The 13,467-nt window shown below is 45.4% G+C and overlaps 1 protein-coding gene across 14 annotated transcripts in view; it reads left to right on the top strand.

Annotated features, from left to right (window-relative positions):
* Positions 1–13,467, top strand: part of Dlgap1 (DLG associated protein 1) — a 758,966-nt gene that overhangs the window by 610,475 nt on the left and 135,024 nt on the right. For all 14 annotated transcript variants that reach the window (XM_063231907.1, XM_063231906.1, XM_063231905.1 and 11 more), the window contains one exon: positions 3,397–3,637. In XM_063231907.1, coding sequence (XP_063087977.1) covers positions 3,397–3,637 — 241 coding nt within the window. The remainder of the gene's footprint in view (positions 1–3,396; positions 3,638–13,467) is intronic.

Here is a 13,467-nt window from a genome sequence, read left to right as displayed (position 1 = left end):
GGCAGTTTTGGGGCTCAGTAGTAAAAGCAGCAGCTTTCCTGTGACTTTTGACTTAGTACAGCCTTTCACTGTGGGGTGTTTGAGTGTGTGTCTGTGTGTGTGTGTGTGTGTGTGTGTGTGTGTGCACAGTGTGTGTGGGGTGTGTGTGTGTAGAAATAAGTGATGGCTGGATTAAATGTCTGTGTATACAGCTAGCCAGTGACAGACCCAAAAGACCCCAGGATTGCCTACCCATTTAATTGCTCCATGCCTCCTGGTATTGGTGGCAAAATTGGGTTGCTATTAAGGAAGCCTTTTAAGACTATGAAACTTAGGTCCAAGAAAGACTCAAGGCTGAACTGAGAGGCGCTTGCTGGCCAAAGATGACACGAATTAGTTTACAAGAATAACAAACTCCATTTAAAGTTATCGCATTAGTCATCTTTCCATGGCCGTGGTCTTTTTAAAACCTAAAAAAAGCACAGGTTTATTTCTGCTCACTGTCATAGAGTCTGCTGCCTTGGGGACTGAAGTGAGGCAAAATCATAGCCAGGGGGCTGGGGATTTAGCTCAGCAGCATAAGCATTTGCCTTGCAAGCAGGCAGTCTTGAGTTCGATCCCCAGCACCGATAAAAAAAAAAAAAAAAAAAAAAAAATCACAGCCAGGAGTGTGCAGGAGACCTGCAATGCCTATGGAAGGGGCAGAAGTCCTCACAGCTCTTTTGAGGCCACGCCCCCAATGACCTCACTTCTGCCCTGTAGGCCCCGCCTCCTACAAGTCTACCACCTCCCAGCGGGTAGAGAGATGCCTTTGGAAGACCCTTACCACACTATAACAACTAGCAAATATTTTTTGATCTGTAATCTAGTTTGACTTTTTTTGGTTTTTGTTGTTTTGATTTGGTTTGGTATAGTTTTTGTTGTTGACAATCCTGAGAATTTAACTCAGGGCCTTCACACTAAGATACACCTCAACTACTTTTTCATTTTTATTCATTTATTTTTTATTTTTATTCATTTATTTTTTATTTTTATAAGTCACTCGACTGCCCAGGGGAGCTCAAACTTGCAGTCCTCCTGCCAGAGTGCTGGGATTACAGGCATTCACCACTATGCCTGCAATGTTGATCTTTTTAAAATTTATCTCATCACCTCTGGAAGACAAGAGGGAAAGTATTATTTGCTCAAAGGAAGAGGAAGAAATCAAGCATTTGTTTTTCCACCTCCATATTAACTAAGCCATTAAGTAGCCCAATAATATAAGACATAATTAAAATTCTCCAACCAGGAGTTATAAACATAAGGATAGAATTAGAATACTGCCATTTCGCAGCCCTGATGAGTTGGTGGATCTAGGCATTGAGCATAAAATGATTTCTGACGACATAAAGAGAGAGCTGGCCCTGACCCAGTGTGCCTTTCCATGAACAAGCACCTGCCTGCTAGCCAGGCTCTGGGGACAGTGAGCAATCTTCAAAAAAACACAAAAGCCAGGAGGACGTACCCAAAGCATCAGGAACATGCATGCAGCACAATCTACACTGAAAAGCTCCTTTGGTCAAATGATACACACTCTTCAATAAAAAACCGTAATCAAAAGAAACATGTACTAAGTATATCAAGAATAACAAAGTACTTAAACTACTGTGTTAGCTTTCCATTATTGTGACAATTAAATAAGTCAGATAGACAGACAGATATGCTTAACTCAGTCCATTATATAAAAAAAAGCAAACAAGTCAGAGAATTATATTTATTTTATGATTCAAATTAGATTAAAAAATTGATGGGGGAGCATAACTTGCTAAGTCAGGCATCCAAGTTTAATGGTTGTTACCCTGACATGATGTTTACTGTATCTTTCTGATGTTTATTATGCCATTCATAAGAGATATATCAAAAAATTATTATAGCGAGAGATGTAAACACGTGCATGCTATAGTTGGCTTTACTGTCTACTTGAAAACCATTTCAAACTTACAAGAATCACAGTGTCGGACAAAGACTTCTGTCTACCTATGACCCAGACTCTGATCCATTGGTCAGTACGAACAGACCACGCTGGTCCACTGTTTCTTTCCTTCATTCCACCCAACAGTCACGGGTATTGCATTCCTCCACCTCTAAATATACCCAGGAATTTCCCAAAGGGCAAAGATTTATCTGTAAAGACAAATATGTAATCTTAACATGAGTGCATGCAGTCATTTGCCTTGAAAATATGCAGACATTTTTTGTCAAATTAGGTAAAAGATATTCAAATACTACTTTTAAGCTATGAATATTTCTTATTAAGAAATGCAAGTCTCTTTCCAGTAAAATACCAGAAGGTACATGGCCTTTCTTCTCTGAGGCTTTAAGAAATTAAACATCTTCAGATAACACAAAAACAGATAACAATTTTAACAATATTTGATAAGTGTTCTAAGCCTAATTAAATTCCCCATTGCTCATGAGTTCGATGTTAGGAAAAACAGAAGCAAAAAGTCCTGGAACACAACAGAAATTGCTTCCAAATCTTCCGGCGGTCATCCACACAGTGAGATACTGACTGGAACGTCTAGCTATGCGTAACTTTTTTAATAAACTGTACTCGAGTTCAATAAGAGTTCTACACAGAGGGATATAAATTATAAAAACTGACCTCTCAAAAAAATAAACAAGAGAGCTAATACTATCTAATAAAAAAACAGAGAACACATCATTTCACAGTTTTGGGGGGGTTTGGGTTGGTTTTGGGGTTTTTGTATTTGTTTTTTGTGGGGGTTGTTTTGGTCTTTTTTTGAGGCAGGGTTTCACTGTATGGTTCAGGCTGGCCTTGAACTCACTTTTGTAGCCCAGGTTGGCCTCAAACTCACAGGGATCCCTCTGCCTCTACCTCCCGAGTGCTGGGATTACAGGTATGCACCACCACGCCGGCTTCAAAGACTTTTTCCAGGTGCTTTTAAGCAAGCTGGGTACCACGTCAGCTGTCTATAAAGAAGAGTCAAACTTGTGTCTGGTTTGAGAGTCTTGACGGTGCTTTTCCAGACTGCGCAGTCTGAGTTTCGTCTGTTTTTGCGCAGGACTGTAAAGCAGGTTTCGGAACGCTCCCCTTAACGAGGCCTTAGCCAAGCCCGAGCGGTCTGCCCCGCTGTCACCTGAACCGCCAGTGAAAACACTTGCTCCTACCGTGTTCGCGCTGCAGAGCTCCGCGGGGAGATTCGAGCTCTCCAGATTCGCAGCGCAGCCAACCCAGGAGAGGCCGGGGCTGGGGCTGGGGCTCGCCTGGCTCGCAGGAGGCCCGGGGCTGGAAGCCAAGCCTTCCTGCGGGGCTGACAGAGACCACGCAGCAGGGAATGCATGCACAAAGCTTCTTGAAATCGGCGCCTTGGAGGCGCAGGGCGCGCAGGGCACTGACGCGGGTGCTGTCCGCAGGTGAGCGAGATGGAGGTGAACGGGCAGTTCGAGTCCGTGTGCGAGTCGGTGTTCAGTGAGCTGGAGTCCCAGGCGGTGGAGGCGCTGGACCTGCCGGTGCCCGGCTGCTTCCGCATGCGGAGCCACAGCTACGTGCGCGCCATCGAGAAGGGCTGCTCGCAGGACGACGAGTGCGTGTCGCTGCGCTCGGCCTCGCCGCCGCGCACGGCCACCACGGTGCGCACCATCCAGAGCAGCACGGGTGAGTGTGGCCCTGCGCCCCGGTGTCACAGATTTGTGCTTACTTTCCTATTCCCTGGAGATCCGAAGCGTGGCCCCGAGGTCCCGGAACGTCCATGAGACCCCGAGGACTGCAGGCCCTGTCAGCCCGACTGGGCAGCTTGTCAGTTTCCTTTTATCGCAACAGAAAGCAGATTTAGTTCCTCCGTTTCAAACCTTCCGTCCGTCATAGCCGGGTGTGGTAGCGCACGCCTGTAATCCCAGCACTGGGAGGCTGAGGCAGGAGGATCCTTGCAAGTTCAAGACCAGCCTGGGTTACAAAGTGAGCCCAAGGTCAGCCTGAACCGCATAGTGAGACCCTGCCTCAAAAAGACAAACAAAACTTCCATTATTATAAGTACCACCGCCTTTTCCCACTAAATGACGTTTAGCTATTGGGGTTCAACTATATTTTTACCAGTGGATTTTTAGGCACAAAGGCACAGAAAGGTAAAAAGTAGTTTCCATGCCCCCCAGAAACTGCCTAGTTGTAGAGCCCATGGGTCACCAGGGCCCAGGATAAAACCCCTCCACCCTATCAGAGTTTAAACTTGGGGTGGAATGCAGCATAATTCTAGTAGAGTCATTCTGCCAGGAGAGCTCCAAATCTAAGGCAGGATAAATGATGAATAAATCAGAAAGAAGGTCCCGGGCTGGAACCCTGTAGTTCCAGGAACATCAAAGGACAGTAAGTATCACTAAGTATCACTTAGCCCAGCACTGGGGCAGGCTTGACGGGTAAACCCTCCAGCTGGAGCTTAAAATCCCTCTCCCTGAGACCTGGAATTGATGGGGGATTCTAAGCCAAGAGGTTAGGCAGGAGCATGTGATTGGGCACTGCAAGCTGTGGACATTCCCCCAGGCCAGAGCAGCACAGTGCCTGACCACCGACTCCTGCCTGGCTGGCCTCAGCCCTCAGATGGTGGTTCCGATATTGCCTACTAGGAAACACGCTGGACAGCCACAGGCAAAAGAGTTGAGTTCAGTGAGACAGATCGACAAGGAGGGCAAGTGTGTTTTCAGACAGTCACCATGGGCGTGTGCACATTGTGTGTTTGCCTCTGTGCCATGACTGCAGCTTTGCAGGTCTGCTATGAGCCAATGCCCGTCACTGTGTCTTTCTGTGTCCCCTGCTGCCTGTCCTCAGTGTCTGCCCCCCTCCTCTCTACAGTGAGCTCACTGCCACCACTGCCAGCTGAAATCACGCCTGACCGGAGGGCTCTGGGCTCACTCCTCCCATGGGGAACTGGGCGAGGGATACTGGGCTAGGTGAAGCTTTAGTGGGATTAAAGACACTCCAGGTGCCCTGCTCCTCTCCCCAAGGATTCTGTGGTTTTTTTCATCTTTAAGAGACAACTTCTTGCTGGCTGTTGTGGTGCATGCCTATAATGCCAGCACTTGGGAGGCTGAGGCAGGAGGATCACGGTAAGTTTGAGGCCACTCTGGGCTGTGTGAATTCAAGGCCGGCCTGAACTGCAAAGGGAGACTTTGTCTCAAAAAATAAAACAGGATAATTTACTGGTACTCCCTGTCTAGTTCTTCCCACACTCTAAGGTCTGACCTTCCCACCCCCTCCCAGGTGCCTCGGGGACCCCCAGAGTCAGACAGTAGTCGGGGTCATCCGGGAATAACTGAGTTTCAGGAAAAGGGCGAGTAGTTTTGCAATGTGCCTGTACCCCAAATGCCGAGTGGGAACTGCTCACGCTGCATGCTTCCCGGAGCGCGCATGGGCTTTGCAGAACCCCAACGGCCAGCCCCGCGCAGAAGGGGACGGAGGGCCTGGGACCTGTGTTGCTCCGTTTCTGATCCGACTTGAATCTGAGGGGCCTCAGCTGGAGCCCCAAACCAGGAGAAGGGGCGCACGCGCACCGAGGAGCCCGCTCCTGTCCTTTCCGGGCTCCGCACCGGGCTCTCTGGGTGGGCAGGTCCGGGCTCCGCGGCCCCTCCACACTCGGGGACAGGGAGCAGTGGCTTGGCGTGGGCGTGGGCATGCCAAAGGCCTTGGCCAGGCAGCTCCTGGCTTCCTGAACGTCTGCTCCCTGCGGCACTGTCAGGGAGCACAGGAGCTCAGGAGGAACCAGCCCCGCCGAGCCTCAGTGACCCCGCAGGTGTTTAGGCTGCGACTTTCAGCTCAGGCGCGCCCCCTGCGGGCTCGCTGTACCATAGACTTTTCCTTTTTAAAAATCTGATTTTACACTCAGTGAGCTTCTCTTGATCATTGTGTCCCTCCTCGCCACTCCTCCCTGTCTCTGTCTCTGTCTTTGTCTCTCTCCCTTTTCTCTCCCCATGTTCTCAGTACTGTAATTTTCTTTTTCTATTAGTTTCTCTCTTACATTGAATCAAATACTATTTCCTATAGAAAACCTATCTTCTCGCAGGACTTAATTTTGAAAGAATCCGCTCCTCAGGGACAGCTTTGCTCTTGTATTCATGACTTTCCCTGTGGAGCAGGCCAGAGGTACGTGTGGGCTTCAGAGGCCCTGGGGAGATGTCTCTCCCCTGCTGGGAGCCCTGGTGGAGATTCCCGCCCTTTCTTCCCCTTACCTGAGCCTCCCCAGCCTGTGGCCGGCAGAGGTGACTCCTCCCTCCAGCATCCACATTCAAAGGCTTTTTGCATCAGCTCGCTTTTCAATTGTTCAAACTTTCCACGGAGTATTCTTTTAAGCCTTTCTTTTCTGTCCTTGTGCTTTCCTCTTATTTGCACCAGGCAGTCACAGGTGAGAGTCCCCCGGAGGATCTGATGCCACAGACACGTCCCTGTGGATGGCTCAGGTCTGGGCGGCCCTGGGGGTCTTGGCCCTACTTCTCAGGGGTCAGGGTGAGCAGAGGCATTTCTGCCCTCAGAGCCGAGGAGAGGCAGAGTGACCGCTGTTACGCCTCCTCTGATTGTTGGCTCTTACAGCCCCTCAATCTGTGAGCTCTTTCAGTCGCTGGGTCTCCTTCTGTCTAACAAAGTTTAACATGTTTTTCAGTAAGCTTCAGCTTAATAGGCGCATCACTATCGTATGTGTGGTGGGGTGTGGTGTAAAGTTTCCTGATGTGTAGAAGTTGCACGGTGATCACTTTTAGGTCCCAAAGGGAGTCTTTGCAGGTGCTTGGTGTCCTGAACAAAGAATTGGACAAGATACCCTGAAAAGGTAGCAAGGACTTATGGTTATTGAAGAAGAAAAAGAAAGTGGCTCTCCAGGGTGACTGCAGGTGAAAGGCTCACGCAGCCACCAGGATAGTGGCAGGGGTCTTTTGTTTCTTGAGTCCCTAGATTGCTTTTTTCATATGCAGATAAAGTATTCCCAGTGGCTGTCATATCAGAAAGTTACTTGGCCTGACATCAGATCTAAACCATCCAATCAAATGCCCTGTGGTTTTCACACCTAATGTACATGAAGGACTGAAGGTAGCACTTTCTGATTGGTCCAGCCAGTCCCGGGCCAGGGTTTGGGAGCATGCACAGACGTCCTGGATTCTGGGTCTGCACATATGTCCTAGGTCTCCAAGGCTGACAGGTGATGACCACATCTTTAACAAGTTTTACTTCACCCTAGTCACCAATCTCAAATCTCACCTCCAGCATTTATCATTTCTCTGTAATGAGAAGATTCAGAATCCTGTCTCCTAGCTATTTGAAACCTCTCACTCGTTGTCTTTAACCTGCTAGCACCCTGCTGTGTAACAGGACACAGAATTTGTTCCTCCCTGAGATGTTGAGTGAAATAAGCCAGGCTTGCTGAGAGACAAGCATCACCTGACCTCACCCGTGTGCGGCCTCCAACACGGCTGACCTCACAAGTGGAAAGCCAGCCAGTGGAGGAAGGGGCTGGGAGACGGGAAGAGAGAGGCACAGAGTGTCACAGGGTTTTATGCAGAGCACTGTCTGCAAGATTAGAGCCACCGCAGAAAAGCAGAATAAAAGGCGAGGGAGTCATCTTCATGGCCTGGAAAACAAGCACCCCGGCCTCAGTCCTCTCAGTATTGTAGATGAGAGTAGAACTAGGTCCCCAAAGAACCTAGACTCCAAGTTACAGTACTGAGTTCAGTCTGCCTCTTAGGAAATATATCGAGGCACTCGGGTACATTTTAGCATGAGCTACGAGAACTTTACTAGACATTTTCTGGGTTTAGCAAAAGCAGTGACACACTGAATTTCAGCAGCCCTAAAAAGTGGGAACAATGTGTCCTAAGTGGTTGGAAACCCAGAAAGATATAGGCACACACTTGTGAGTGTATAGAAAAATAAACATCAGAAAGGACAGAAAATAAATTCACAGTGGTTTCTTAATGTGAATAGATGAGGAAGACCTGGCTTTAAAAAAAAAAAAGTAGATATTGTCTTTTATGATTTAAATAAAAGAATACTCTTTAAATAAAAAGAATACTGTCTCACATACATGGGCAACGCATCATGATATATGATTCACTCATCTTTTATGAAAATTACTTTTGAAGTACAGAGTTTTCCAAGAAGCTTAATGTAGCAATAACAAATTCTAAAAGCATGACTACAGTCAGCCTACGTGATAGTGCACACCTATAATCCCGGCAGTCTGGGAGGCTGAGGCAGGAGAGTCAAAAGTTCAGGCCCAATCTGTGCAATTTAGTGACTTAGTGAAACCTTATCTCAAAATTTTAACGTTTTAAAAAGCCTGGAGCTGCAGCTCACTGTGAAGCCCCGAACCACCAAAAACTAAATGAGCAGGCTCACTTGCCACTCTCTTTTCTCGGAGTTTGGACTGTGTTTGGACTCTGTTTCTAGCTAGGGGAATCCCCTCCAAGCAGCCCTGAGGAAGGGGCGTGAGGAAGAACCCAGGATACAGCGCCACCACGAAAGAGTGGGCCAGGTCGGCCACACTCTGCCCTCCTGGTGTGGCTTGGGACCCCAATCACAGCAGTACAGGCGACCTGAGCTTCTGACAGGAGGAGAGATTTTCTTCTCAGAAAAGACGCGCTCCTCCCTCTCCCTGCCCCACAAACCTCCCTCTCTGGCACTCTGACTTGGAACTCAAATCACATTACACACAAAAGCTGCCCGTCTTTTGCTCACCGGAGGTCAGAGGTCTTCGCTGCCCATGTTTGACCCAGCAGGGTCCCACACTGCCCTACTTGTACACCCTGCACCCCGTGTCATACGCTGCCCCCACCCCACTGCCACACCCAAACCCAGCACTGAAGGCTTCAAGCAGAATTAAGTGAAGACAATCACTGATCTCGGTGGTACCCATCTGAGGCAGTCAGTCATAAACGAAGGAAGGAAAGAGAAGCAAGCAGGAAAATTCTTAAACACTCCACAGGCTGCACAACCAGCAACCTGGGATAATCAAGGGGTTTCCCCACAGAAAGAGCACAGCAAGACGAGAGGAGACGCGTAAGGCAGTCATTTGGGGGAGAAATCAGCCAGACGCACGGGCTTAAACAGCGTGGCTTCTCTCACAGGCAAAACCCAGAGCATAAATAAATAAGTTACAGGGCAAAATAAAAGATAGGTCATAGGAAGCAGGCAGACAGGCCTTTTGCAAATAGGAAGGGGGCCAAGTGACGGGTGGAGGGAGAGGGAAGAAAGAGAAAGAGCATAAAACAACTAAGACATGTCACATGCGTGTGCCAGCTACCTGTGATAGATGGATGTAATCACTGTGCACCACAAACATGCACTGGTAAAGGTAAAAATTAAAACAGTGGGGCTGGAGATTTAGCTCAGCGGCATAAGCACCTGCCTTGCAAGCAGGCGGTCGTGAGTTCGATCCCCAGTACCAATAAAAAAAAATTAAAACAATAAAATAATGGCAGTGAAGGGCAAGTTGAATCATAAAATATTAGCCAGCGGAGAAAGTTCTCCAGCATCTAGTCAGGGGTCTGTAATCCATGCAGCCCGTGCCTTTTTTATCAATAAAGTTTTACTGGCACATTTGTTTACATTCCGTGGCTGCCCTCAGAGGGAACTTGCCTCACAAGGCTGAAACCATTTGTCACCTGGCCCCTTATAGAAAGTTTGCTGCATCTGTCTGGTCCATCGAACCCAGTGGAAAGTGTGGAAACTAAGCATGTGTGAGGTTGAGTGTTCAGCTCCCAGGAGGAGGAGGAAGGAGAGGAGGAGGAAGAGCAGGTGGGAGGGGGAGATTGCACCCCCTTCTGGAGACATCAGTGAAAGCCAAGTCCCCAGCAAACAGCCCTGTGCTTCTTTGGGTCCCTGCTCCACAAATTACTGCATGATTATACATTTAACCTGAACCTTAATTTCTTTGCATATAAAATGAGATTATAGTGTTGCTTCTCTTCCCGGCCTCACTGACCATTTTGTGAGAATTCGTAGCATGCAAGGGACACTCCTTTCATTCTGCTGGGCACTGAGTTCCTGGCCAGGTCCTTCTAATAAAACAGCAAGGGGAAGGTTCAGAAGAGCCAGGGCAGATTCCAACCTGAAGCCCTGTGAACAAAGCACCTCTGTTTTCTGTCCAAGATAAAATCAAGTGAAAAATGTTTGGATGTCACCTGGTCCGGTGCCCGGTCCCTCTGCTATTAGGGTTTTCCTTTGAATCACCCCAAAAAGTACTGGAGACCTCGATTCCCCCACCCTGGGAAACTCAGCCTTCTCCCCTTGTGTGGCCATTTGTCCTCATCTGTTTTTGTACCTGAGGAAAGTGAGTGATAATCTATGGAAGGTGTTTGCTTCCTTCTTCCATCCCTTTAAATACAACAGAGTCATGGAAATGCAGAAGTGTTGCCGGCTGGGCAAGGGTTAAAATCCCAAGAGCTGCTTTCACCAGCTCCTGATTGTCACAGTGACAGCCATGAGCAATAGGTTAAAGGGGTCCCCGAAAATTTCTGCTACCAGAGCTTTAGAGTTGCTGGGACATTTAGATGGGATAACTAACATGAAAGCCGCATGCAGGCTACAGATTAGAAGGCCTCTGCCTTTGCTTTGATTGTAGTCTCTCTGTGTGGTCAGTTTACCAATGACGCTAACAGCCAACCTGGGAGCTCTCACCAGTTGACAAGCCAGCTCCATAGAGTAGCAAGCTCAGGCCACCCTAACGAATTCTGGGTGACACAAGTGTGTTGTTATCTTCATCAGGCAGAAAAACAATAATACTTAAATAAATACTTAATAATAAATACTTAAGGACTTTGCACAACTTCCCCAAGTGCCACAGCTACTAAGCAACAGAAAGGGTCTTAAATTATTTCCATAACTATCACTAAATGTTCTGCAAAGCATGGCTCACTCTGAAATTATTTACTGCAAATCTGTTTCTGGAATGAGGCTGAAAGCTTTTTTTATATAAATATTCTTTCCTCTCTCAAATGTTCATTTAGCTCCTGCTGTGTTTCATGACTGTGTTTTCCTTAATGATTTCCAAAAGCCACACTTTTATAAAGAAAATAGTTTTGGTTATATATTATTGGCATAGGTCTCTTATGTTGTTTTACCTGTGAAATACCTGCTTAAAACCAAATTTAAAATATAAAGTGTAGAGATTTGAATAAATAAAAGTCTAGGGCTGGGCATGGTGGTGCATACCTGTAATCTTAGCACTTGGAAAATTGAGGCAGGAGAATAAAAGAAAAAGGGACTATAAAAGAAAGAAAAACTCTATAAAAAGAAAATACTCTAAGAGTTTAAAATTTCATATCATACCTTGTCATTTAGACATTATGATGGATTTAAAAGATCAAAGATCAAATCCCTTGATCTAGCCGGGGTATTGTCAAACAGCACTCAGTGGAAAAAGGAGGTTTTGACCACTCATGTGTAAACTAACTAGGTAGTGAATTCTATTTTGTGGCTGCCGAAATGGCCAGCGGTCTCTGCCCTTGGGTTACATGTAAAAAATATATCCCACATTAATTTAATCCTCCCTGACAGGTCTATTTATTGAACTATAAAGTAAAGACATGAATGCCCTGATTAGAAAGGTCCCCAATCAGAAAATGCAAGTAGCGATCAGGCTCCCGAGAAGGGACTATTACCATGTGGCAGGTTTCCAAGAAATAATTAATGACAACAAGCCGGGGCCCACAATTCCACTTTTCCACATTTCTGATGCCTGCATGAACATCGTTTCCTCGTGGAGAAACTGCCACTTCTTAAGTGCACCACTGTCTGGTCCAGTTCACACTGAGCTTTAAGGAATACAGCAAAGCAATCGCAGAGATCGCACACAAGGTCAACGCTGGCCCGTGGAAGGTGTCCAGAGCAATACTGCTTAGCTCCAGCTAGCAGACGCAAGACTGAGGTTTTTATTCCTCCTGCTCGGACTTTCCTCACACTTTCAGGGCAAAGCTTTACTGTTCCAAACATCCCTGATGAAAACCAGAACTGAGCAAAATGAACAGCACCGCAACCTCACTCCATTCGCTTGAGATACACTTTTACTTGTTTTAAATGGCAAATCAGTGACTGCGAAATTATTAACATTCTGGAAGCTTCCTTTGCCATCTGCCAGTGTCCTCCTGGCATGGACATTCCATCTCCATGTAAAACTTCACCTTTTTTTTCATCATTTTCTGCCAGTTTTCAATATTATGGAGAATACTAATTTGAACAAATTCTAGTTTAACTTATTGGAAGAAAAAAAGTAGTTCAGGTTATCTCTTAAAATATGACACACTGTCAAAATTTAATTATTTTTTTATCCCTAGAATACATTTTGGCTTTAAGAAGATGTACATGTAATATTAAAATTAATATTGCTTAACCAGTGTCACACTTCAGAACTGTGTCAGGTCTGATCGACACAGAAGCTCATCTTGAATTTCAGTCTCCTGTCTCTTCAAAACAAACCTGGAATTCCTTTTTTCCTCTAATATTCTTTTTTTTAAATTTTATTTAAAGAAAGACTAAACAAAACAAAAAATGGGTAGAAATAATACATACATTCAGAGAAAAAATAAACAGTAAGAAATCACTAGTTGATGTTTACATACTGTCCTTTTACAAATAGTTGTTCAAGATACAAAAGTGCAACATATAAAGTGGGAATTCAGACAGTGAGACTGCAAACAGTTCTGTTCAACTATCCAACAAAAACTTAGTAACATGGTTGTCAATCCTAATACTTAAACATACATGCAGTTACCATATCTTCATTTATGTTGAGATTGAACAAACAAAAGCAGGCTAAAATCATTCTGAACAAAAAATAATACTGCTGGATTTCACATAGTGACACTCTGGGATCAGCACTGGGTACTGTAGTGGGTTTTTTTTAACTTTATTTAAAAAAAGACTAAACAAAAGAAAACGGGTAGAAATAATACATGCTTTCAAAGAAAAAAATAAACAGTAAGAAACACTAGTTGATGATTACAGATTGTCCTCTTACAAATAGTTATTCAAGATTCTAAAGTGGAGCATATAAAGTGGGGATTCAAACAGTGAGATTGCAACCAGTTCTGTTCAACTATCCAACAAAAACTTAGAAATATAGTTATCAATCCTATACACTTAAACATACATGCAGTTATCCATATCTTCATTTATGTTGAGATTGAACAAACCTAAGCAGGCTAATATCACTCTGAACAAAGGATAATATTATTGCTGGGTTTCACATTATGACACTCCAGGATCAGCACTGAATATTTTAGTGTCTCTTCAAAGTATTTGTTCATGTGTCATAATATCAGTTCTCATAAACTGTTTATAGATTCTACACATGCATGAGTCTTAACATGTATTTCTATCCTTTCTATATTAGAGGGTGAAACAAAACAAAGTAAGACAAAACAAAACATACTCCTATAAACACATGAAATGAAAAAGACTTATAAGACCCTTGTACAAGTTCTACCATAGTTCCTGTGTTGTCTTTTGTTATC

Source organism: Cavia porcellus, unplaced genomic scaffold (assembly GCF_034190915.1).
Source record: "Cavia porcellus strain 051 isolate PalLab524CR breed Dunkin Hartley unplaced genomic scaffold, mCavPor4.1 scaffold_20, whole genome shotgun sequence".
In the NCBI taxonomy this organism is placed as follows: Eukaryota; Metazoa; Chordata; class Mammalia; order Rodentia; family Caviidae; genus Cavia; species Cavia porcellus.
The sequence above is the reverse complement of the archived record's forward strand: the minus strand, read 5'-3'. Positions and strand labels throughout refer to the sequence as shown.